Source organism: Fulvia fulva, chromosome 9 (genome assembly GCF_020509005.1).
Source record: "Fulvia fulva chromosome 9, complete sequence".
NCBI lineage: Eukaryota > Fungi > Ascomycota > Dothideomycetes > Mycosphaerellales > Mycosphaerellaceae > Fulvia > Fulvia fulva.
The window spans coordinates 117,662-141,164 of NC_063020.1; the positions used below are offsets into that span (position 1 = coordinate 117,662).

Sequence of the window (23,503 nt, forward strand, 5' to 3'; positions counted from 1 at the left end):
TTCGTTCCATGCGTCAGGCCAGAGATCAGGCACTCACCCAATTGAGCCTTCTGCTAGCGGATGAGATGTCCGGCATCCTGCAAACCACCAATCACTATTTTGCAGACAACATAGCAGCAAATCGTCACGATCGAATCCTCCACCGGCTGGAGACAGTAGGCCTGCATGACTCCAACGAGTTCGCGCCCACACTCACGCTAGCTCAAGTCACGAGAGTGGCCAATTTGAGCAACGAAGACCAAGCAATCTAGACTACAACGTCCACGATACCTTGAAGTCTTGCTACAAGGTTGCCATCAAGCGCTTCGTAGATAATGTGGTTGTATGCTGGCAGTGAGAGTCCAGTCAACTCCATTTCGCCGCAGTACCGCGGCCCAGCAGCACCTAGCATTGTCGCCAGAAAAGCAGAAGACGAAGAATACTGCACTAAAAAGTCGGAGAAATCAAGAAATGCGAGCCAGAACGCACAACCCGAATCAGCACCAACGACAGATACTCTTGGCCCCATCATCGAGCCCACCAGTTGCGCACCCATCGACATCGACGCTCCTCCAGATGGCGGCTACGCCTGGGTCGTCTGCGGCGCCATCTCCATGATCAATGGTTTCACCTGGGGCATCGCCGCTTCCTACGGCGTCTACATCTCAAACTACCTCGCGACCGACTACTTCCCCGGCGCCACGCCATTGGACTACGCCCTAATCGGCGGCATGGAACCCGGTGTAGCAATGGTCATATCGCCCATCTGCACGATCCTCACCCGTGAGATAGGGCGCTTCTGGGTTATGTCAGCGGGCTGTGTCATGTTTGCGGCAGGATACATTGCTCTTTCGCGAAGGAGATTTGGCAGTTATATTTGACGCAGGGAGTACTGGTTGGGCTTGGGCTTGGGTGTGTGTTCATCCCGAGTGTGCAGGTGCTGCCGCAGTGGTTCCTGAAGCGGAGATCTTTGGCCGGTGGGATTGCGTCCGCTGGTAGTGGGTTCTCTGATTTGGCATTCTCGTTGGGAACCAATGCGATGATTGAGCAGATTAGTCTGGCATGGGCTCTGAGGATCACAGGGATCCTGTGTCTTGTTGGTAACTTCGTCGGGACCTATCTTGTGAGGGACAGGAATAAGGTCGTCAAGCCACCTCAGCTAGGGTTTGCTGTGCATCTGCTGAAGAGATACGATTGCCTGCTGCTCCTTGGCTGGGCGTTCATCAACCTGTTTGGACACATGACACTGCTATTCAGCTTGTCCAACTATGCGGTCCAGGTCGCAGGGCTGACGCAGTCACAAGCCAGCGTGGTCACTGCTCTACTTAACCTCGGAACGGGCGTTGGAAGACCAGCGCTAGGTGTCATCAGCGACTACCGTGGTCGTATTCAGACTGCCGCGGTGGTGACGCTGCTCAATGCTGTCTTCATCTTTGTTTTCTGGATACCGGCCACATCGTACGGCTTTCTGATCTTCTACGTCTTGATCGCTGGTGCCACAGTTGGGATCTACTGGATGGTGAGTGACGCTCTAAATTTGTGAACCGATGCCCAGCTGACGGTCATTAGACAATCGGGCCTCTTTGTGCTGAAGTTGCCGGCCTGGCTGAAGTGCCTTCGTTTCTGTCGATACAGTGGTTGACAACTGTTCTGCCAACGACTTTCGCAGAGGTCATAGCGTTGTATTTGAGGCGGCCTGCAAAAGGACGGTGGGGATATCTTTACACACAGCTCTTTGCTGCCATAGCCTTCATTGTGAGCAGTGGTTGTTTGTTCGAGCTGTGGCGTATCAAGGCCAAGAGAGGTGAGCTCACAAGAAGTGGATGGAATAAGAAATAAAGACTACCTCTGTCGTTGCGTCGATTTCTCATCGAAGTGTGAAAGTGCAAGTCGTGTTGTTGTTGCTCTGAATAAAGTGTGGGACAGAAGGAAGTCGCCGTCATCCCAGTAAAAGCACGTGCCATCACGATCTCGGATCTATCTCGGATCTCGAGCTTGAACTTTAAACTCGAAGCCCAATGCGGAAGTGCTTACTTAACGCAAACAACATTCACAGACATTCATGTACAATCATCCACCGGCGCAATGGCACGCGCGACGCAGCCGACGTTCGACATTTTCACCGGCGAAGAAGTCGCAAGCCAACAACCGTTGCGACAGTCCACACGCGAGCCACTACGAGAAACGATGAAGCAGTCCACGGTCCGACCAGACCACAACAATGAGGACTTGCGAGCACAGCTAAAGGCCGCGCAATATGAACTGGACTCGCTGAAACAAGAGCGCGAACTACACGAACTACACCACCAGCAAGAGCTACGCGACGCGCAGAACCGCGCCGATGCCGACTTCAAGCGAGCGCAAGCGGCAGAGGCAGCTGCGAATACTGCGACTAAGAAAGCAGAGGCTGTAATACGAGGGCAGCAGGACGCGCAAGACAAGGCGACAAACGAGAAGTCAGAACTCGAGAAGAAGAATAGAAAGCTGCAGGATGATAATCGATCATTACGGGACGACCTCGAGGAAGCCAAAGCAGACCTGGAGTCGCATGATCGACAGAGCAAATACGCGTATGGTGAGCTGGAACAGAGAAATACAACGCTGCAAGCATCGGTTGAGGACATTCAGCAAGATCTGAGCAGTAAAGTCGCAGCGCTGCAAACCGTACAACAGAAGTTGGTACGGAAAGAGACTGAGGTTGGCGAGCTGGAGAATGAAGTGCTGCGATTAAAGGCGCAGACTGGCGACTCTGATACGCTTGCAGTCATCAAGAAAGAGCTATCGGAGCAAGTCGCGTACATCAAGAAGCTGGAGACGCAGAATCGCGAGCATATAGCCGAGCTCAAGCAGTTCCGTAGGTCGCAGAAGAGCATTGAGGTCGTGGAAGAGGAGAAGCGCGCGCTTGAAGTCAAGGTGCGCATGATGGACGACTTACGGAAGGAGCTGAACGAGGCACAGCTACAAAAGAGGATCCTCGAGGATGAGAAGCTAAGCTGGACCAGCTATCTCGAGACAGAAGGTGGCAGCGAAGAGGAGCTACGATATGAAACCCCAGAGCAGATGGCGAAGGCTTTCTTGCAGGAACGCCTAGAGCACGCCGATCTTCTGCACAAGTTGGGTGAGATCGAACCAGAGTTGAAGGTGCTGCAGAGCAACATACAGAATCTCCAAGACGAGAAGACACGACTATTATCGGAGCTCGAAACGACGCGCCAGACACAAGCGACGAGTACAGGCACCTCAGCCGGCGATGCAAAAGCAAAGGCGCGCCTCGAGCGACAGAAGAATCTCGCAATCAAGGAAGTAGAATACTTGCGCGCTCAAATGAAAACCTTCGAAGCTGAAGAAGCAGAATTCAAGCCCGAGCAAAAGGACGAACAGAACACAAAACTCATCCACGACCTCGAAACTCTCGTCGAGCAGTATCGAACAGAACTCCAAACCATCCAAGCCGAGTTCTCCAAACTCGAAAAACAACCCACAACACCCATCATCGAAACACCCCGAAAACGTGCCCGCGAAGAAGACGAAGCCTCCGACGAACGCTTCGGAGAGCTACGACGTAAGGCCCGTACCCTCCAAGACGACCTCTCCAAATTGCAGAACCGCAATACCCTCCTGGAAGCCGAACTCAAAGCCAGCGTAGCCCAAGTCAGCTCCCTCCGCGAATCGACCAAGACTCGCACCCTCGAGCTTCGCAACAACCCCACCGCCCAAGCGGAAGCGATCAAGATGGAGACGCTTCGTGTCCTGCGGGATGAGAACTCCGCTCTCCTCTCCCAACTCGAGGGTAAACCCAACGGAACCAAAGTCGTCCCCATCTCCTCCCTCGAAAACTCCCGCCTCCAACTCGAATCAGCCCAATCCCAAATCCAAAAAATGACCAAAAAAGAAGACCGCCTCAAGAAAATCTGGACCTCTAAATCCCTCGAATTCCGCGAAGCAGTCTGCTCCATCCTCGGCTGGAAACTCGACTTCATGCCCAACGGTCGCGTCAAAGCTACGTCCATCTTATACCCAGCTTTACTCAACAACGGCGAAGATGAGGAGGAGAACAGTATTGTGTTTGATGGCGAGAACGGGACGATGAAGGTCTCGGGTGGACCGCAGAGTGTTTTTGCGGGGGAGATTAGGCATATGATTGAGTTTTGGGTGGAGGGGAGAAAGGAGATTCCGTGCTTTTTGGCGGCGTGTACGTTGGAGTTCTACGAGAGGAGTACGAGGGCGCAGGTTATGTGAAGAGGTGGAATTGGGTGCTGGTGCGGTGTGGTCGGATCGTGGATAGCGCTTTTCGTCTTTCACTGTTGACAATGCGAGTCCTTGCCTCTAGTCGGGGTTGAGTCTTCACCGCTGCTTGAGCATATACTAGACTACTCGTTGCTGACTCAGCATAGATATGGAGGTATCATGATGCTGGTGACGGGGTATCTTTATATCTATCCTTCTGCGCCTGCTCGACTGCGACCTGACCTACACCTCCTCATCGCTCAACTCGCTCTCACTCTCCTCCACCTTCCCCTTCCGCTTCCCCTTTGTCTGTCCAGCTTTCTTACTCCCCTTCTCAGCCTTCTTAGAATCCTTCTCCTTCTTCTTCTCAACCTGCTCCATGACCCTCTTCCGTTCCGGCTCCCCCTTCCTACTCAACTCAGCCTCCATTTTCAAAAATTCCTCCCCCTCCACATCCATCCCCACCATCCCCTCGAGCATCTTAATCTCCCTCGCCCAAATGCCCTTATCTTCTTTCTCCTTCCCTTTCTCATCTTTCACCAGGTTCCCCTCATCGTCTCGCACTTCGATCGGGGTCTCTAACACAAGCGGTAATCCCTCAAATCGTGGATCATTGACGAGGTTGTGGAAAGCGCGGAGGCCGAGGAAGCCGGTTCCTATATTTGCGTGCAAGTCGCGGTGGGAGGAGAGGGGCGCTTTGGAGTCGTTGATGTGTAGGGCGCGAAGGTACTGAAATCCGACGATGGAGGAGAATTGATCAAAGGTGGATTTGAAGGTTTCGGGTGTTCTGAGGTCGTAGCCTGCGGCGAAGGCGTGGCAGGTGTCGATGCAGACACCTATCCTCTCTTTGTTTTCGACGTGAGAGATTATGTCCCGTAAGTCTTCGAAGGTTGTGCCGATGGTGTTGTTGTCTGCTGCCATGTTCTCGAGGAGTGTGATTACGCTCTTTGTCTCTTGATGGGCTCGATTGATGTTCGAGGCGAGGTGCTGTATCGCCACAGCTCTATCGTTCCCGGCAGTATTGCCCGGATGGATATTGTACAGCTTTATCCCCAATGCTTCGCATCGTTTCAAGTCATCGAGGTAGGAGTCGTAGGCTTGAGCCGTGCGGGCCTTGTCCGTATGCGCCAGATTGACGAGATAGGACCCATGAGGCACTACATGTTGAGATTGAGTATAGGAATGATGACCGCACTTCTCGTGGAAAGAGGATGCTACGTCCTCCAGAAGGGGTGGGTTAGCCCACTTGCGTTGGGACTTGAGGAAGAGGGCAAAGGCGTTGGCGCCGATGTGGACGCTGTTGGCGATGGCATTATGGACGCCTGTATACTCGTCAGCTATGGAGTGGGTACGCGAGGTACAGACATGACTACCTCCAGCAGCACTAACATGTGCCCCGATGAAGAGCCTGTGTCCGAGTGTTCTGCTCGCCAATGGTATCATCTCTGCGTCCCTCTCTTCCTTCGTCTTCCGTTTCTTCTTGGCTGTCTTCTCAACGACTTCCCCGTTCCCATCGACTTCCTCCTCTTGCTTGATTTCCTCCTTGACCTTGCGCTTCCGCTTGGGAAGACTCGGCGCTGCGCCTTCTACTGCTTCTTCCTCTTCTTCGACTTCCACTTTCACCTTCGTAGCACGCGATCGTTTTGGCGTTGCGGCTGGTTGTTCTTCTGTCACTGTCGCTTCGATCGATTCCTTCTTCGTGCGTCGCTTCTTGGTGGGCGCTGCTGCATCGCCATTCACGCCGTTCGTAGCAGTGCCATTGACCTCTAACAGCTCTGCAGTTTCATCAGCGGGCTCTTGCTTCAGCTTCCTTTTCGGCGGCATGATCAGAAGGTCTTGTCGTGTAGGAACAACGACTTCAATGTTGCGTGTAATCGAGATCTGGGGGACGCGAGAATCATGACGCGTTTGATGCAGGCACGCGATCTCACACTCGGGCTCTTCAGCATACATGATTGTTGATAGACATTTCAATTCTGCTTTTGCATCTCATCTCATCTATGCTACTCCCTACATATTTCCGAGTCTGTCGCGTTTGCGGCTTGACCAGCCCGCTGTAATGCTACGAACGCTCACTCAACTCAACCCCAGAACCCCAGCAACACTCAACTGCCTGGACACAATCGGCGACTCAACCTATGAGATCACCTTCTCCCTCAGCTTTCCAATAAACATGGCACCACTCTCCCCTTGATCGGCTCGGTCTTCCACGAGCATCGTCTGTGCCCACAACCGCAGCGATGGCTCGCCGTCCTCTCTGATCAAGTAGAGTGGAGGGACGACAATGCTGCCGCAGCCCTTGCCGCGGTGATCGCGCGATTTCTCAACGACAGCCCGCACGCGCTCGTTCATTTCAGTCTCTAGTACAGGAATCGTTGTCTTGCCTTGCTTGAGCTGGTTTTTGTCTTCAGTGCCGAACACATCGTTGATCAAAGCAGGGACGGCATCGCGACCGAGCCACAAGAATTGCGTCTGCCCGTCGTCGATAAGATATAAACCATACGGGGCGATGTTGCCCGAGGTGAGGTTGAGCGCGGGTGGCATGACAATCGCGCCGGTCTCTGCGTCGGGCAGACCGGCATCATCGGGCATGTCGTGTAGCGAATATAACCGTGGGTAGATGTACTGCATCAGGAGGGGTAGTGGAAGTGTCGACAGTAGGCAAAGTGCTGCTGATCGAAGGTCGGTAGGGATCTGTGCTGACTTTCGAAGGCCAAGCTGAGAATGTGGTCAGTTTGCTGCATACAAAATCCAATCATGGGGTGATAACTTACGTTCTTCATCAGGCCAAGGAAGAGCATTGGCAGTGCTCTCATGTTTGCTGGGAACTGGAGGCCACCTCCACCCATGTTGCCACCGCCGAGCTCCTTCTTGTAAGTCTGCAACAGCTCGACCATCTTCGCCTGCAGAGCATCACGAGCAGCATCGAGGCCGCTGCTCAATGCCCGCTCGACTGCCTTGTGTGCGAAGTAGTGCGTGATGGCTTGTTGATCAGCTCCTGCGTAGACATCGGCCATATTCTGCGTAACAGGTATGCTAAGAGTCATGACACGAATCCTTCGCTCGCCATTGCACGTAGTGTGGAGTACGCCGACTTGTAAGCAAGCAAAAGCCTTGGTAATGCTTTCATCGATTGCAATCTCAACAACGTAGGCTTGGTCTCGGGGCATTGAGGGGAATGCGCAGAGGTCGCTCGATCGGTTGAAGAAGTTGCCGTAGAAAGCGCTGGGTCTGAGTCCAGTAGTTGTACGCACACGCAGTACAGCTTCCAAGCCAATCTCTGACGAGAGGTAGTCGCTGAACTCGGTTGCGAATTTGATGGCATCTTCTGTTCGCGCCGCGTTCCATGCCGGGTAGAAATATGTCTGACCTCCAGTATATCGGGGAAGGTTGCTCAAGCTTGCCACATCCTGATACTGGGCGCTGAACAAGAACATGTCAATAGACACCTGAGTTTTGCTGCATTCGACCGCGAAGCTCTTGTAGAAGCTGTTCTGCGTCTGCAGAAGAGCGTTTTCCTTCGAGGTACCTAGCAGCTTCTTGTCCTCTCGCATGTCGAGCTTGCCGAAACCAGTGTTGGGGAGAGTGGCAGACAGGACAACCATCTTGCCGCCAACATGGCTGATGAGTTTGTGACCGGCGCGCAGAGCTGCACCCATGGCGGAGCTGGGGTTCTGTGGGTTCGCAAACATGCCCTGGAGCTTCTCGAGGAACGCTTCGATGTTGGCGCGGCATTCTGTGAGGTTGACCAGTAGATCCTCAGGCGTTGGCAGGAATGGTTCGTCGAGATCGCTGACTACGAGCATCTTCGCATCATTGTTCTCGCCTCCATCTCGCGGTATGCTGAAGTAATGCAGCGAGCTGTCCACCGCCATAAAGCCTAGTCGTGTCCGTCGATCCGTGTTTGGTATCCGGTCTAAGCTCTCCAGAATGCATCGTGCGGCAGTCGCTAGCAGTCCACTTGTGACACCAGCATAGCTGACATCGAAGAGGAACAGGTAGATCAGAGGCTGTGGTGCTCGAACCATGTACTCTTGCGGTGCGACGAACTCGCTGACTGCGTAGTTGAGCTCCGGTCTCTGCCATCTATCCACAGATTGCTGCTTGACACTGTCCCAGTCGAAGCTTTGTGGCACGTCGTTGGTCAGGTTGCACATATTACACCTCCACCTATGCGAGTGATCCAAGAAACTTGCGAATGGATTCATGTATGTCCTGCATCTTCTGCAACGAGCAATGACCTGGTCGCTCTGCACTGGCACGTCATCCTCTGAGTCGTGGAGGGTCGCGTATGGCTGAATGATGAGCGCGAAGGGAAGCTTGCTCTTCTTGAGGAGGGATGCGGTCGCAGGCATGGCGTTTAGCGTCGAGCGGACATATTTCGGCGAGCAATTGGCGTGCGGTGACGGTGTGACTGAGGACTGGGAGGGATCATGTTAGCTAGGACGTCAAAGCCACTGTTGTCGGAATACTCACGTTTGGTGGCAGAATAATAGGTGGGGGAGGCTGATCCAGGTCGCTGACATGGAATGGTTGGCCTTGGGGGCTGATGTCCACAGGTTGCAACGGGTTAAGTCTCATTTGCACGCCTTGCTGCTGCTGTGGCTGAGGTGCTGGCTGGCCTCCTCCCATGCCCATCTGCCCAAATTGCTGCGTCATGCCCTGGACACCTGCTGGTGGCATGCCAGGCTGCGCAGGAGTAGGGTAGCCAGGAGCTGGAGCCTCATACCCGCCTTGAGCGCCATATTGTGGTTGTCCATATGGTACCTGCTGGGGTGCAGGGCTGCCCATAGCTGGGTCGCCGTACGAAGGCTGTTGTGGCATGCCATAAGCGGGCTGCGCTCCTTGCCCTGGGTAGCCATACCCTCCCTGAATATTTTGTGGTGCTTGCGCCGCTACTGGTTGCTGGCCAGGGTATGGTCCTCCCCCAGGTGGTGCAGCTGCTGCATTTCCGCCAGCTCCAAACTCGTAAGCCTGGCCAGCATATCTGTCGCGCTTCTTTTTGGGTGCGGCACCCGCTGCAGGCTGTTGGTCGTATGCTCCACCATCCTGAGGGTACGGTGAGCCGCCCTCAGGATCTGGCCCGGCGTCCTGTTGGTAGGGGTTGGCCATGATCTGTTACGGTGTGCTCGTTGTCCGCGCTTGTGTGCCCACTCCTCCCCTGGTATGTCGCTGAACGTAGGGAGGGGTCGCCGCTGCTTATGGTGAGAGTGATGTTGCCTGCTCGTGTGAAGGAGGTGCAACGTGGCTGGTGTGTATGTATTCGTAAAAGTGTCAAGATCGCAATGCCCGGGAAATGCAAGCTTCACATGCACCCGTGGATTCGGGGGGTCGGCCGGTGGAGTGGTGGTTCAAGCGAGCTCTAACACAAGCGCGTTGTTCAATTTGTTACACAATCGCTGAACGACGTCAAGCAGTCAGCTTTGCAAAGATCGCGCTCACAGATGGTCGAATGTCGCAGAAACATGCGCGAAGTGTTAGGAAAATACACCTTATTGAGAGCTGGCAGGTCGCGATTGCCAAGTGTTGCTTCCCCTTCAGGAAACGTCACAGGAAACGTTTGAGACAATTCAGACCCTCGTGAGATACTTCGGCCATGCATTTCGACAGCATGTGATTGCCTCACGAATCATTTAGTTCACGACTTCTCATGGGCACGCCTGGCTTGCTGATAGAAGATCATACGTGACCTGCGAGGTTGCACGCCATGCTTCAACATTGCCAGCAGCGACCGCGTAGTCGCTGACTCTTCACGGCAAGGGAGAAGTGCTTTGCTGTTACAGGAAGTAGCTCCTCTACTGTTACGTTTGTGCCAAAGATCATTGCGACTGCACTTTGCGAGGGAGTCATGCTCTGAGACTCTCAACAGCGACCGAGCTACTGCACATCTGTGCCACAGAGAGTAGGGGCGTCTGTTACGGTGCGGCAAGTAGCTTCTTTCTCACCCACTCTGCCTTCGTCGTCGCTCGTCGAAGTGGACTTCACTGTTTCCACGTCAACAGTGTCTATCAATCGCACATCGTCTATACCACAGAGAATCAACTTTCACCATCCAATACCTCCATTCCTCCTTGGGAAACACTCGCTGTCTGAATATCAACAGTCCCCATCCATCACACCAATCCCACATCGTCTATACCAGCAAGTCAACTTGCAGCATCAAAGCCAGCATCATGACTCCATTGCAAACTTTCTTCGCTCAGCAGACCGGGTTCCACACACTATGGGATCCCAACATCGCCGACGCAGACTGCTCGCGGGAGCCGGTCATCTTCCCCGACACTGACCTGCCAGTGATGTTCTTTCGAATCGCACCAACTCCAGTCACCAGGTACACCACCACGTATTGGAACCCCATTGGCGAGTTCCCAATCGAGAGGGTCATGGATGCTATACTCGATATAGTCGACATGCGTGCCCGCCTCGACATCAGCTTGCTAGGAGCAAGTCGAGCTTTGTGGCCGAATGCACAATCGCCACCTGAAGACCTTGAGATACTGCAAGACGCGCAGCGATTCCTCTTTGGCGCACTATGGGTCGGACGCGACTTCCTGTTGCAAATTTTGCGGGATTTCGACATTGCAGGTGCCACAGAACGGAGACACTTGGCAAGCATGCTGCATCAGGGTCGAGGTTTTGGGGGATATATTGAGCGACATATAATGTTTCGACTGGCGTGCTAGGAGCATTTGTTGCAGGAGCTCAGGGATATCGATGATCAATACCAATACTTGCTGTTGTTGGCCGGGCAATTGCCGATGTGGGACCAAGAACATGGCACAGAGTGGTAGTGTAAAAGCAGAGAGTCCACAAAGTGATGGTGTGAAAGAGGAGAGTCCACAGAGCGACGGTGTGAAAGAGGACAGTCCACAGCGTGGTGGCGTAAAAGTAGAGAGTCCAGAGAGTGGTGGCATGGAAGCAGAAAGTCCACAAAGTGTTGACGTCAAGATGGAGAGTCCACAGAGTGGTGTCGTGAAAACAGAAAGTCCACATGACTCAGGCATGGAGTGAAGGGTGTTCATGTACATCGACCTTCAGCCGGCGAAGAGCTGCAGATCAGGATGTTGGGCATCACCAATGTCGAACAGGTTATTCCAGGATAGATCTCGGAAGAAGTCGTTGACATCCCATTCTCCATTACTATTAGTAAACATCGTTGCCGGTTGTGCTCCGTTGTGTTGGACAGTGGTCCCCGTGGACGTGGTAGGCGGCGTTGAAGTGACAGCATGTGGAGGCGGCGATCGTATATTCGAGTCCAGTCGTCTGCGCTTGGCCAGTATGGAGTAAACATCCTCGTCTCCAAATGCCTCTGAGTTGGTTCGGCGTTGAGTACGCTGAAGGTCTGAGAGCAGTGTCGACAGTGCAGCGTGGCAGCGCCGTGCACTTTGCCAGCGGTCACCCATACGTTTGAGAAGATCAAGGCAACGTAGGATCCCCCTGTGAGTCGATTAGCTGGGGTCAGAACATTACTGCCTCAACTGCTACTCACTGCGATCCTTGCGCGATGTTGTACAGTCCCACCTGACATGCAAATGATATGATCAGGCCGGACATCCATACGGATGCGAGGTAGCCGGGCCAGAACAAGGTGCTTTGCAATTCCAAAGCATTGATTGTCCGTTTAGCAGCGCCGATATTGACTTGTAGCCCATGATGAAACTCGGGCGCGTTTCTCGGTAAGGACAGAGATGGACGATTGATGGAGATGACAAGCTGTTCGTACAGTACATGGAAGAACGGTAGGAACCGAGCGACTTGCTCGTCTGCAGAACTGCTTTCTGTCGTGAGTCTAGGCTCCTCGGGTAGGTTGTTGAACCATCTGTCCACGTCTGATCGTAGAAAGAGGACCTTTCTCGGATCGCTATTGCGGGAGTGTAATGAGGAGTGGAAGATCTCAAGCGCTCTGCCAACCAGACGGCCATGCTCGACAAAGTTGGCCAGTATCACTTCCTTGTTGACATTGGCAGCATCCTTGGTTTGTTCTTTAGTTTCTTCGTCTTGCCTCGTGGCACCCACTCTCTCGTGAGCCACGGTATGTATCTCTCTCTTGCCAGGCACGCAGACGTCTATTTCGGCATCGGACAGAGACACTGGGATCCCCAAAGCCTGACATACATATCTGTCCAGAGCATACGACGCCCATAGTATACGCTCCCTCAGTTCAAGATCCTCGTTCGAAAGTTGAGGATATCGATACGGACAGCGATGGAGGCCAGCATGGTAAAGAAGTTTGGTCAGTAGGACGCCAAGTGATGATGCAGTGCGTAAAGCCATAGTAGAGAGGCAGTACAGCTGAGCTGCCAGCACCGTCTGGATTGTCAAAGTGTCATGTCTTGTAGCTAGCATCGCTGCTATGGACAACAGGCTCGAGCGAGAGGGGACATCGCTCAGGCCAGGAGGTTGCGCGTATGATCCCATGCTCAAGACACACTGGAAAATGACAACATAGCAGAGACGCCGTCGATCTACCGGTATCGTGCAGGAGGCTGAGCTTGTCCTGGGGTCCGAATACAGTGCCTCCAGTTCTTGTAGGAATTCAGGTCCGGACAAGAACGGCAGAACTGGGTGCCATGTCTTGAAATAGCTGATAGCATTGGCTTGCGCAGTCTCGTGAGACGGCAGCGTGCCAAGCTGAGCCTGGTTGTCGACCTCTATCGTTCGGTAGCTGCTGATGCTCACATCGAAGCCTCTGGCCCGCTCGGGCGAGTTTCTCGTCGAAGAAGCGTAGTCATCCTCGCCGCCGACGGTGTCCTCCGCTGCTGGCAGATGCCCGGGCTTCGAGTGCTGTGCTGAAGACTCGAATGCTTGTTTGACGGTGTTGATGAAATATATGCCTGAACTGCTCCCGATGAACCGGCTTTCATGGGCCGGTGATGGCTGGGTCAATGATCCGGTCTCGTGATTGCTGGAAAGGGGAATCTTGTGCGTCCATGGCGGCTGAAACGACCGCATAGGGTCATTGTCAGCTGTTTGAACGGTCTTTTGGCAATGGCAGGCACTTCATCACGCTCGTCGAGGTGGTGGTGGTGTTGCGGCTGGAGAACGAAGTTTCATCCGGTTCCGCAACTGCCTCGGGAGTTGCTTGGCCCGCACCACTTCTAAGTTCTGCCTCTTCTCTACCTAGTACCATCAACACCTCCATGTAGATGCACAGCTGACATCCCGCAATGCCTGCAGGCGCGTCCGACAAGCCGCGTCGATCCCGCATTACTGCAGCTTGCGCTGTATGTCGTGCAAAGCGACAGAAATGCTCGGGTGTGAAGCCGCGATGCGACCAGTGCCGAATGCACAATGAGGAATGCTGGTGGAGTGACCAGAAGAAACGTGGACCCGCCAAAGACTACCTCAGATCATTGCAGGATCGTCTCCAGGAGAATGAGAAGCTGCTGCTGAGTCTTCTCGAAGAAGTGTCGGACAGCACTGTTGCGAACGCGCTCCACCGCGACCTAGGCAGCACAAGCACCGCTCCAAGCCATCAAACATGGACCGGCAGCTTGTCAGGACAGGAGTACTGGACGCGATACCCGCTGAACAGGCTGGAAAGTATCAGAGACTGGCAAAGGCAACGTACCGCGACCGCATTGAGGCCTGCGTCAGAGATACCAGCGCCTCCCGTCATGACCACCCGCCACGAGCGCGACAGTCACTTCCAGGAGCCAACGCCGCCTCAACCGACAATGGTTACAACTCAGCCTATACCTGACACGATCTCACGCGACAATGGATTGATCTCACCGTATCCAAATGGACACCAGCAGGCGTACCAAAGTACGAACCAGAGTCCGAGCACAGATTGGCAGTCACCTCAGGAACCCAAAACCAGTCTTCACGAGAGACGGTACAGCGAAGAGACCCGTGGTGTTGCAGAAGCACTGTTCTCCATATCTCATCAAGGTAACCAGGCCCGGATGCAGGCACAACCGCAGCAACAGCAGGAGCAACAGCAACCAATGCTGGATTCAGGCGATAGTCGGACAGCATCTGCACCAGTATTGGAGAAGCTTCCCTCTCAATTTCCAACGCATCTATTCTGGTGACAGATCTGTGAACGTGTCAAAAACTTTCACATTTGATGGATTCAGGGAGATATTCAGGCTGAATGATTATCCGCATGGACTCGAACCCGAATAAAGCCAGAACAGCGATATTAGTCCAGTCATAGCAGAGGAAGACTAAGTTGCTGGCCGTAGCGATGGAGCTCAACACGGACCGGGAGACATTATTCTGACAAGACCATATTGTACGGCACGTGACCCGCGTTCCTGCCTTCTCTGAGTGGCTCGCGGTCGAAGCTTACGAGCTCTTGGTCAAATCCGACACCTTCTCGAGTAGGCGAAGTGCTCCTCGGCGCCCAGCACGATCATCAACCATCCAGCAAATACCGAGTTTACTTCACAAGAAAGACCGCCACCATCTGCAAGGTCTGGCAAGCAGAAAGTGCTATTCGTACGAGGGCAGATAGCATGTCGCAAGCAAGCTTAGCAAACAGCAGCCAAGAAAAGCCACGGGCGACATTGTGTACTCCTCGTAGCACTTGGCACGACGCTTCTTGCAACGATTTCTTCTGATAGAGTGCACGACTCTGCAGATCTACACAGAATGAAGTAGGAGATGTGCCGCAGTGCTACCTCGAGCGGGTCGGAAGTAAACTACTTTTGCAATGACAGTAAACAGCTTATGAGCCGCAGTAGTCGGACCAGCAGTGCTCATCCAGCAGTGCTGCTGGTGCAGAACCTGGCCTCGATATTAGTAGACGTCGTCTGCTCGCACTGTTGTCCTGACGTCCTGCTTTAGCTCTGCCCACCCATCACCATGCGCTTCTCACGTCTCCTCTCACTCTTGCCTCTGGAAGCTGCGGTGGTCCTCCCGAGGGATGACGCCGTAACCTACGATGGCTACAGAGTATACCGTATCCAAACCAACGGCGACCACGACAATGTTATCAGCAAGCTGTCGGCACTTTCCTACGAGCAATGGAACTACCGCGCTGCTGAGCACGTTGACATTTCCTTGTCCAAGGAAGATGCTGAAAAGTTCGAAGCCCTGGGTCTCGACTATAAAGTGATGCACGAGGATCTTGGTGCAGACATCCTGGCTGAAGGTGCTGGCGCGTCGGCAAAGTAGGTCAAGCGACAGAATGGTGCTCTGCCCTCGGACTCTTGGTTCAACTCATATCACTCGTACGCCGACCATATCCAATACTGGCGAGACTTGAACGCGGCTTTCCCAAGCAATTCCGAGTGGTTCGTGGCTGGCCAGTCCTACGAGAAGAGGGACATCTTTGGATTGAAGTTGTTTGGCAATGACACCAGCTCCACTAAGCCTGCTGTTGTCTGGCATAGCACCGTCCATGCCCGTGAATGGATTACTACAATGACCGTGGAGTACATTGCGTACAACATGATCAAGGGTTATCAAGCCAATGAGACGGACTTTGCTACGATTCCCAATGAGTATGATGTTTACATCTTGCCAGTTGTGAATCCTGATGGCTTCTCGTTCTCGCAGACCAATGATCGCCTGTGAGTTAACCTGTCAGCAAATGGCAATCATTCATACAATTACTGACACGTTGTAGCTGGCGCAAGAACCGCTCCCCTGCACCACTCCTAGGCGGCCTGAAGCTCTGCTACGGCACAGACATCAACCGCAACTGGCCATACCAATGGACCGGCGACCCACGAGGCTCCTCACCAAACCCCTGCGACCAGACCTACCGCGGCCGTGCCGCCGGCGACACTCCAGAGAACAAAGCCCTCGTAGCACAAATGACCGCAGTCTCAGCGAAGCAGCCTCTCGCGCAATACCTCGACTTCCACTCCTACGGCCAATACATCCTCTCGCCATACGGCTACACCGCAAACGTCCCCGCAAACTCGGCTGCGCAGGTTGATCTAGGCAGCAAGGCGGCTGCTGCGATTGCGAGTGTTTATGGCACGCCATTCACGGTCGGTCTAAGTGGTGCTACGCTGTATCCTACTGCTGGAAGCAGTGCGGATTTTGCTACTGATATTGCTGGGGCGGAATATGCTTATGCTTTCGAGCTAAGGGATAAGGGTGAGAATGGGTTTGTGTTGCCACCGGATCAGATTAGGCCGGTTGGTGAGGAGATGTTGGAGGGTGTGAAGGTTATGTTTTTGCAGATGTGAGCAGCATATATATAGTCGTCCTGGTGATGACCTCAATTCTCAAATCAATGCCTCGGCACAAAGACGTTGTCTTGAGCATTTTTTCCAGATCATCATATCGAGGGCTGCCTTGGTGGCCGGCTCAGTGCATCATGAACTGCACCCTCGTTGTCGCGTGACACGACCTTGCCACGGTGAAATTGTTGTTCGTGTGAAAGTGAACGGGAGGCAACGCGACCAGGCGGCCTCGGAGGAAGTAGTGGGATGATACCGCGGAGTCTGGCCCGTGCCAATCACAACGCTTGCATGTGATCAGATCATGCGGCATCAGGTTACGCGGCAACAACACCCTGTCAAGGCGTCTATCTAGCGTGGGGCATGTCAGTGACTGTCGCACTTCCATCAGTCGGCGACTTTCGTGCGTGTTTCTTCACAATTCGCACACTTCTCTATCCAGACGCGCACACCCATTGACGACACCTCGACCGCCTTGTCACAACCGTACCTCCCCATCCTCGAGACCTTATATAGCTTCCCGAGCTCGTAGACTTCCCGTAGTTTTGCGTGCAAAGACTGAAGCTGTTGCGACCGCCCTACGAAGAATCCTCCCTCACACCTCTTTTTCGTAGACATGGCATGCTAGGTGGCCTCCAGCCATTGGTGGTCCGCCAATGGCGGCTCACTTCGGCGGCAGCAGGATAGTCGAGCTCCCGAATGGAGCGTGCGGCTTTCGAGATCTGTCTGCTGGTGGAAAGGCGCCGATATGTGGTTGTAGGAGATTCTGGTTGAACAATCAGCTTGGAGATGCAGCGTTCTGCTGGTGCGGACACCATGCCGTTTATCACGAGTTTGGGCTCGTCAACCCGTTCACACCAAGGGAGACGGTGCAATACGTGCATACATCTCAACCGCCGGACAATACGACCCAACCCGCGGCTCAGCCTGCTCCAACCTGGAGCGAGCTGATAGCGACGCCAGCCGGGTCTGGAAATGGTACTACTAACGTTGGCAGGCCTAACACTGCTGGACTCGGCATCACAGACACTTCACAGCCAGCGTCACAGGCACACTCCATTAACACGAAGCTCTGGCAGGCTCTCAATGGATTCGCGAGACAACAAGACAATGGAACACGATCTGGAGATACCACTCGGCTGCCATCCACGGCTGTACCCAGCGTCTGTGATGAGCCATCAAGGGCGAGTCCTACTCGGGAGCTTCGAGCGAGGATGCAGTCAAATCGACCTATGGCACCGCCCGTGAACATACCGGCGGTCAACATCTACATGAACCGCACCGAAGACTACAGCGCGACTGAAGTAGCGACACCAAGCGTTCGAGGAACACCTGATTTCAGAGGCTTGATGGCGCCATTACCGCGACCTGCCTCCACGCCTACACGAGGTGCTGGTCCAACGCTTCGCCCGACTGGACCTGTCACTGCCAGCACAACGTCGAGACGCGATCATGCTGTCCCTACAGCCGCCAGTCAGCCCACCCAGCCACCTCGGACAAGCATGGGCCCTGCGCTATCGATACAAGAGATGTGCAACACAATTCAAGAGTACGGACGCAGAATTAATGTCTTGGAGAGCATGTCCTTCCAATCCATGCCCATCGACCAACTGCAGGATCGGTTCGACCTTCAAGATGGGCGTCTGCTCGATCTTGAGCACTGGCGTGTGGAACAGGACCGTGCACAGGAGGCGGATGACACTCAAGAAAGACTCAACGCTGTCGATGGTCGTGTTGTCGAGCTCGAGGGCTGGCGCCAAGAGCAGGATCAATCGAAGACGAGTCAAGAAACAGAAGAATCCGAAAAGCCATCCAGCAGCCAGAGACGGCGTCTGCTCCCCATGGAGACCAGCTCGTTCACATCAGATGCTTCGTTCGACGACGAAAATGCAGCTGCTCACACCGAGGCCGTTGTGCTTGCCACACTTGCTGCGACGGCAGAAACAGGACCGCGCATTGACGCTCTCGAATCTCGGATCCTAAACCTCGAAAGTGCATCACTGCCGTCTTCGCATCGTCTCTGGCATGTGCAAGTTGTGCTCCTTCCATTTGGTCGTCAGCTGCCAGGTATCTGGTTCTCTGCCAGTGAGTCCACTCGTCACTCTGTGCGATCAGCTACGCAAGCTCTCGACGAGTGGAGTGGTTCGCGACCAACATCGGGGACGTCCTTCATCTCGACCGCCAGCAGTGGCGTGTGGACGACAGAATCAATCGAGGCATGGGCAAGACAAACGCAGGACGAGTGGCTGTCTCCCAAAGCTTGCGGACCAAGTGGCTCGGTATTCCAGAGGCTTGCAAGTCGTGGACTTGTTCGCGATGTGACCTTGCAGTCGCCAGATGCGCGGCATATCTGTAGCGCTATCTCAGCCACCTTTGGAGAGGTGCTGAAGTCCGAGGAGCCCGTCAAGGATGCAGCTGCAAAGTACCATGGACTACAAGAACGATTCATTCCTCTACGGAAAGTGAAGAAGTCAACTCGTCTGCGTTTCTTGAGCTCTGCTGAAATGCTCACACCAACTTCGTGGACTGCTGAATTTCTGGAGTCGAGTGTCTTCATGAAGATCAATGATGGCGAGCGCAGGCTGTATCTGACCACTCCGGAAGCCTACACTCAGCCGTCCCGGCCCGGCTGGTCGTGGCCCGCTCTCAAAGACTTGCCTGCTCGTGATCTGGATGGTGAACCTCAGCCAGCGCAGGCGGACCATAACTTGGTAGAAGCTTGCTGGACATACAATGACCGCCTTGATCACACTGTCAGCGCCTATTCGTCATTCGAGGACCAGTATGGATCTCCGTGGGGCATCTCCACCGAAGGCGACGCCGGGACAGCTGCTGAGCAGCACATCCGTCTACCATCACCCGCCGCTACACGTCCCTCACAGCTACGGTCTTCTTCAATGCCGAGCGCTACCTCACCCGAGGCTGTCGCCATCAATGTTTCCACGAAAAGACGTGTTGCGTCCTTCGAGCTTGGGCCAGTCGCGAACACCGTCGAGTTCTCACCAGAGTACTTCTCGACGAAGCGCCAGCGTACATCCACTTCTCCAGAACTCGAGCGGCGTGGCGTCAACTTCACTCCCAGGTGGAGCCCTGCAGAAGATCTAGGCCCCGGTCGAAGCAGTCAAGCAGCTAGCAATCGAGCCAGGGGTACAACGCCGTTCGCGTATCCTACTCCTCACAGCCACTTCGAGTCAAGATGTGGAGACGGTGACACTCAGGTTGACGAAGACGTTCCGCCGCCGGCTTACAGGGATGTTCTGGACGACCCGGAGGAATGGGAAGGTATGCAGGATGCTGGTGATGATCAGCATGAAGGGGTACATCACGCAGTACATCGAAATGAAGAGGTCATTGAAGGTCTATACGACGAGGACAACCTGGAAGATGGACTTGCTGTATTTTGAAGTTTGACTGACACAAATCGGCATCAGCGGACATGGAGCTTGGGAGCGTATTGATGGCGTGTTCTTGGATGAGAATACTTACAAACAGCCCAACCCAATGAGGAGCGGCATTTTTTGAAGCCGTGGTGTAGAATGATGGCTCTCAGATCATTTGTGTAGATCTAGATGGATGTGAGGTAGAACTCTCCAATCTGAACAAACATACCTTGAAACGAGATGCCATCCAGATATTGCTAGTTCGCGTTGTGAACAGGGGAAGGGCAGCTGTGGCATGATCTGATGGGATGCTGTACAGGCACTCGGAATGAGATCCGGCCATCTCCCTCCCATCGACTCAAGCACTAGATCTACGCATGCATATCCAACGCAGTCACCATTCCGACCTGATCCGAGCGAGACAGATCTACAACAACTTCCCTGTCGCAGCAGGTCGTTGACACGCCGGTGCAGAACACTGGAGCTGTCAACCCTACTAGTATGTGGCACAGTCCCTGGAAGCTGGTGATCACGTACATACAGTACAACGAGAGAGAGCCCCCTCGCTGAACGTCGTACGTTTAGGGCGATACGTTACCTCCGTGCTATTGCGTACCTGACGACGAAGCGTCCGTATCCGGCTGGGTGAGAAAGTCGGTACGCTAGAGGTTCCTTGAGAGTTGTGGTGATACGAGGCACTGTGAGTATTCCTACAAGATTCCCAGCAAGCTTCCAAGAGTCTTTCGAGCTACAGGCTCGGCAGACCGGCACTCAACTTCGCAAGCGTGGCGGGTGACTTGCCAGTGCCGTTGACCACGTTTCCAAGCGAGGACGCGAGGCGCCTGTCTCTGCGTGAATAACTACTTGGCTCGTGAGCTGCTGCTGCTGCTGATGCTGGCGGTGCGGAGTAAGTAGTGGTAGGATGTAAGAACTTGCAGGCACCGGTGCCGTGCAGGCCGTGCAGTGGACTCGAATCACCTCTGCTCCTCCGTGGGTTGGCACGATGCTTTATTCCTCCAATGGGCTACGATTGCGTTGCCCTGGCCATGTCCATCGGGACAACAGGGCCCTTCCCTCCCGTTCTCGTCGGTTACCTTCCGGCATCACTAAAGCATTTTGGTCTTCGATTTTCGATTTTTCTGGCCGCGTGAGGCTGCGCAATCCTCATCTCTGATGGACAATGCCTGTACGTACCTCTCCCAGGTAATGTAGTTAGGTACATTCACAGCTGGCGCCGTGAATTGCGGACTTGAATGGGTGAGATACATTGCATGGCGTGCATGGTTCCCCGCAAGTTGTCGCAAAGCTGGCGGGCCGCGCATCCTGAATGTGGAGAGAGTTCAGCGAAGACGTGGAGAAGGGTGAAACCGTGAGCGACCATCTGCACATGGCCCAGCTCCCAGCTCCACAACGACCAATCGCAGTGCAGGGGACAGCTCCAGGGTCTGTATGTCTGGGCGTGCATGGGAGGAGAAAGAGTTCCGGATGGCGTCCGGGGCCTTTCACTGGCGTGGTGGGAAGCTGTTTGTGGATCCTTCCTTACGACGACCTCATCTGTTGCGGTCTGGTAGAGTGATCGCTGATGAGGTGCAGATGGATCGGGTTCGGTGAGTCAAGGCAGAGAGCTATGGATATCGTAAGATGCTGTTTGGCGAGAGCATGCTGATGAGCTTCGTTGTTTGAGAGATGTGCCTCAGAGATGCTTAGACGCTGCTGGAGCAGCAGGGATCGTTTAGACGATTGGTGAGTTCCAACCAGAATTGCAGTATCAATCCCTGGCAAGAACTCGATTCGGTTGGCTTGATATGTATGAGCACATCGTCGAAGGAGCATGCTGGATGATTGCTAGGTTCTCCGCATCGCATCCGGTCCTTCGGTCTTGAGCTGGCTGTGGCTGTGGCTTGATCGGCTTAAACATCGTTGTCGCCTGTTGTGGCTGCCATTGATGTCGTTACACAGGCACCGCAGAACTCAGTCTTGGTCACAGTGATTGCAGCAGATCGTGCTGATCCGACTTCGATAGTCCGGGTCGTAAAGAGCCCAACACCGAAGCAAGCCATGCTCGGCTTCTAGGCTGATGTCCTGCATCGACTGGCCTTCATTCACTTGACCCGGCGTGGCGCGAGCTGCCCTGCAGCGGATCCCTTCTCACCAAACGATCCCTTGTCAATCCATGCACGGGGGACAGTGGGACAGCAAAGCTCCTCTTCCCCGAGCGCTGATACTGTGCGGGGACATGAAGTTGATATAGCGTGTTGTACCACGCTGATCTGGGAGTTTCTGAATCTCATCCCTCTCGGGCACCCTCTCCAGCCCTCCCATCTCACCAACCAACCAGGAACGAATTTGTTTGTGATTGTTTTGAAGAATCAGTCCAGATGACGATCCCCGACGAGGTCGATATCATCGTGTGTGGTGGTGGATCATGCGGGTCAGTCGTTATGGCATTGGAAGATGGCGGTAATGGTACTGACGGACATCAGTTGCGTCGTGGCTGGCCGTCTGGCCAACTTGGACCACAAGCTCCAGGTTATGCTCATCGAAGCCGGTGAGAGCAACCTTAACAACCCATGGGTGTTCCGTCCAGGTATCTACCCAAGGAACATGAAGTTGGACAGCAAGACTGCGACATTCTACTACTCCCGACCATCTGAGTGGCTGTCTGGCCGCCGTGCCATCGTTCCATGTGCCAACATCTTGGGTGGTGGTTCTTCCATCAACTTCATGGTGAGTGAGAGCTATTCCCGGAGCTGTATCGTGTACTGACTTCGAGCAGATGTACACCCGTGCCTCCGCCTCGGACTACGATGACTTCCAAGCAAAGGGCTGGACCACCAAGGAGCTCCTCCCATTGATGAAGAAGCATGAGACATATCAGAGAGCTTGCCAGAACCGTGATCTCCATGGTTTCGACGGCCCAATCAAGGTCTCCTTCGGAAACTACACATACCCCGTCATGCAAGATTTCCTGCGTGCCGCTGAGTCACAAGGCATCCCGATCTCCGACGATCTCGAGGACCTCAACACCGGCCATGGAGCTCAGCACTGGCTCAAGTGGATCAACCGCGATACCGGTCGTCGATCCGACTCCGCCCACGCCTACATCCACAGCACCCGTCAGCACTTCGAGAACTTGCACCTCGTCTGCAACACCAAGGTTGACAAGGTCATCTTGGAGGGCAACAAGGCCGTCGGTGTCAAGACCATCCCAACCAAGCCTCTCCACCCCAACGAGAACAAGTCTAGAATCTTCAAGGCACGCAAGCAGATCATCGTCAGCGGTGGCACTCTCAGCTCGCCATTGATCCTCCAGCGCTCTGGTATCGGTGACTCGCAGAAGCTCCGCAAGGCCGGTGTCAAGCCAATCATCGATCTTCCCGGTGTCGGTCTCAACTTCCAGGACCACTACCTGTACTTCTCCTTGTACCGCGCGAAGCCGTGGGCTGAGTCTTTCGACGAATTCGTCCGAGGCAACAAGGAGGTCCAGGACAAGGTCTTCGGCCAATGGGAGCTTAACGGTACCGGTCCATTGGCAACCAACGCCATCGAGGCTGGTGTCAAGGCTCGTCCAACTGAGCAAGAGCTCGAGGACATGAAGTCCTGGCCATTCCCAGAGTTCCTGTCTGGATGGGACAGCTACTTCAAGAACAAGCCCGACAAGCCAGTCATGCATTGGGCTGTCGTTGCTGGTTGGTTCGGCGACCACATGCACGTCCCACCAGGGAAATTCTTTTCCATGTAAGTCCGAAGGGCAGAGGCATCATCTGTCTGACA

At 54.2% G+C, this 23,503-nt stretch overlaps 9 protein-coding genes across 9 annotated transcripts; 6 read left to right on the plus strand and 3 right to left on the minus strand.

Moving 5' to 3' along the window:
- Positions 1–314: 314 nt before the first annotated feature.
- CLAFUR5_08825 (uncharacterized protein) lies at positions 315–4,218 on the plus strand (the record flags this gene model as incomplete). Its single annotated transcript, XM_047907973.1, is given in 5 exon segments — positions 315–805; positions 817–1,498; positions 1,549–1,783; positions 1,821–1,894; positions 1,906–4,218. The coding sequence occupies 5 exon segments, from the start codon at positions 315–317 to the stop codon at positions 4,216–4,218; spliced, it is 3,795 nt and encodes a 1,264-aa protein (XP_047766409.1).
- A 231-nt stretch (positions 4,219–4,449) lies between these two features.
- On the minus strand, positions 4,450–6,030 carry CLAFUR5_08826 (Apurinic-apyrimidinic endonuclease 1; the record flags this gene model as incomplete). Its single annotated transcript, XM_047907974.1, has 2 exons — positions 4,450–5,528; positions 5,580–6,030. 2 exons carry the CDS (start codon positions 6,028–6,030, stop codon positions 4,450–4,452), a joined length of 1,530 nt encoding a protein of 509 aa, XP_047766500.1.
- Positions 6,031–6,342: 312 nt separating this feature from the next.
- On the minus strand, positions 6,343–9,318 carry CLAFUR5_08827 (uncharacterized protein; the record flags this gene model as incomplete). The annotated part of the gene is made up of 3 exons (XM_047907975.1): positions 6,343–6,924; positions 6,981–8,627; positions 8,683–9,318. The coding sequence occupies 3 exons, from the start codon at positions 9,316–9,318 to the stop codon at positions 6,343–6,345; spliced, it is 2,865 nt and encodes a 954-aa protein (XP_047766410.1).
- A 1,061-nt stretch (positions 9,319–10,379) lies between these two features.
- On the plus strand, positions 10,380–10,889 carry CLAFUR5_08828 (uncharacterized protein; the record flags this gene model as incomplete). Its single annotated transcript, XM_047907976.1, has 1 exon — positions 10,380–10,889. One exon carries the CDS (start codon positions 10,380–10,382, stop codon positions 10,887–10,889), a length of 510 nt encoding a protein of 169 aa, XP_047766411.1.
- A 91-nt stretch (positions 10,890–10,980) lies between these two features.
- On the plus strand, positions 10,981–11,217 carry CLAFUR5_08829 (uncharacterized protein; the record flags this gene model as incomplete). The annotated part of the gene is made up of 1 exon (XM_047907977.1): positions 10,981–11,217. One exon carries the CDS (start codon positions 10,981–10,983, stop codon positions 11,215–11,217), a length of 237 nt encoding a protein of 78 aa, XP_047766413.1.
- Positions 11,218–11,240: 23 nt separating this feature from the next.
- Positions 11,241–13,158, minus strand: CLAFUR5_08830 (Transcriptional activator protein acu-15; the record flags this gene model as incomplete). Its single annotated transcript, XM_047907978.1, has 2 exons — positions 11,241–11,643; positions 11,696–13,158. The coding sequence occupies 2 exons, from the start codon at positions 13,156–13,158 to the stop codon at positions 11,241–11,243; spliced, it is 1,866 nt and encodes a 621-aa protein (XP_047766582.1).
- A 215-nt stretch (positions 13,159–13,373) lies between these two features.
- On the plus strand, positions 13,374–14,243 carry CLAFUR5_08831 (uncharacterized protein; the record flags this gene model as incomplete). Its single annotated transcript, XM_047907979.1, has 1 exon — positions 13,374–14,243. The coding sequence occupies one exon, from the start codon at positions 13,374–13,376 to the stop codon at positions 14,241–14,243; it is 870 nt and encodes a 289-aa protein (XP_047766571.1).
- Positions 14,244–15,018: 775 nt separating this feature from the next.
- CLAFUR5_08832 (Metallocarboxypeptidase A-like protein) lies at positions 15,019–16,355 on the plus strand (the record flags this gene model as incomplete). Its single annotated transcript, XM_047907980.1, has 3 exons — positions 15,019–15,267; positions 15,331–15,728; positions 15,785–16,355. The coding sequence occupies 3 exons, from the start codon at positions 15,019–15,021 to the stop codon at positions 16,353–16,355; spliced, it is 1,218 nt and encodes a 405-aa protein (XP_047766719.1).
- Positions 16,356–17,005: 650 nt separating this feature from the next.
- Positions 17,006–19,753, plus strand: CLAFUR5_08833 (uncharacterized protein; the record flags this gene model as incomplete). The annotated part of the gene is made up of 1 exon (XM_047907981.1): positions 17,006–19,753. One exon carries the CDS (start codon positions 17,006–17,008, stop codon positions 19,751–19,753), a length of 2,748 nt encoding a protein of 915 aa, XP_047766718.1.
- Positions 19,754–23,503: the final 3,750 nt, after the last annotated feature.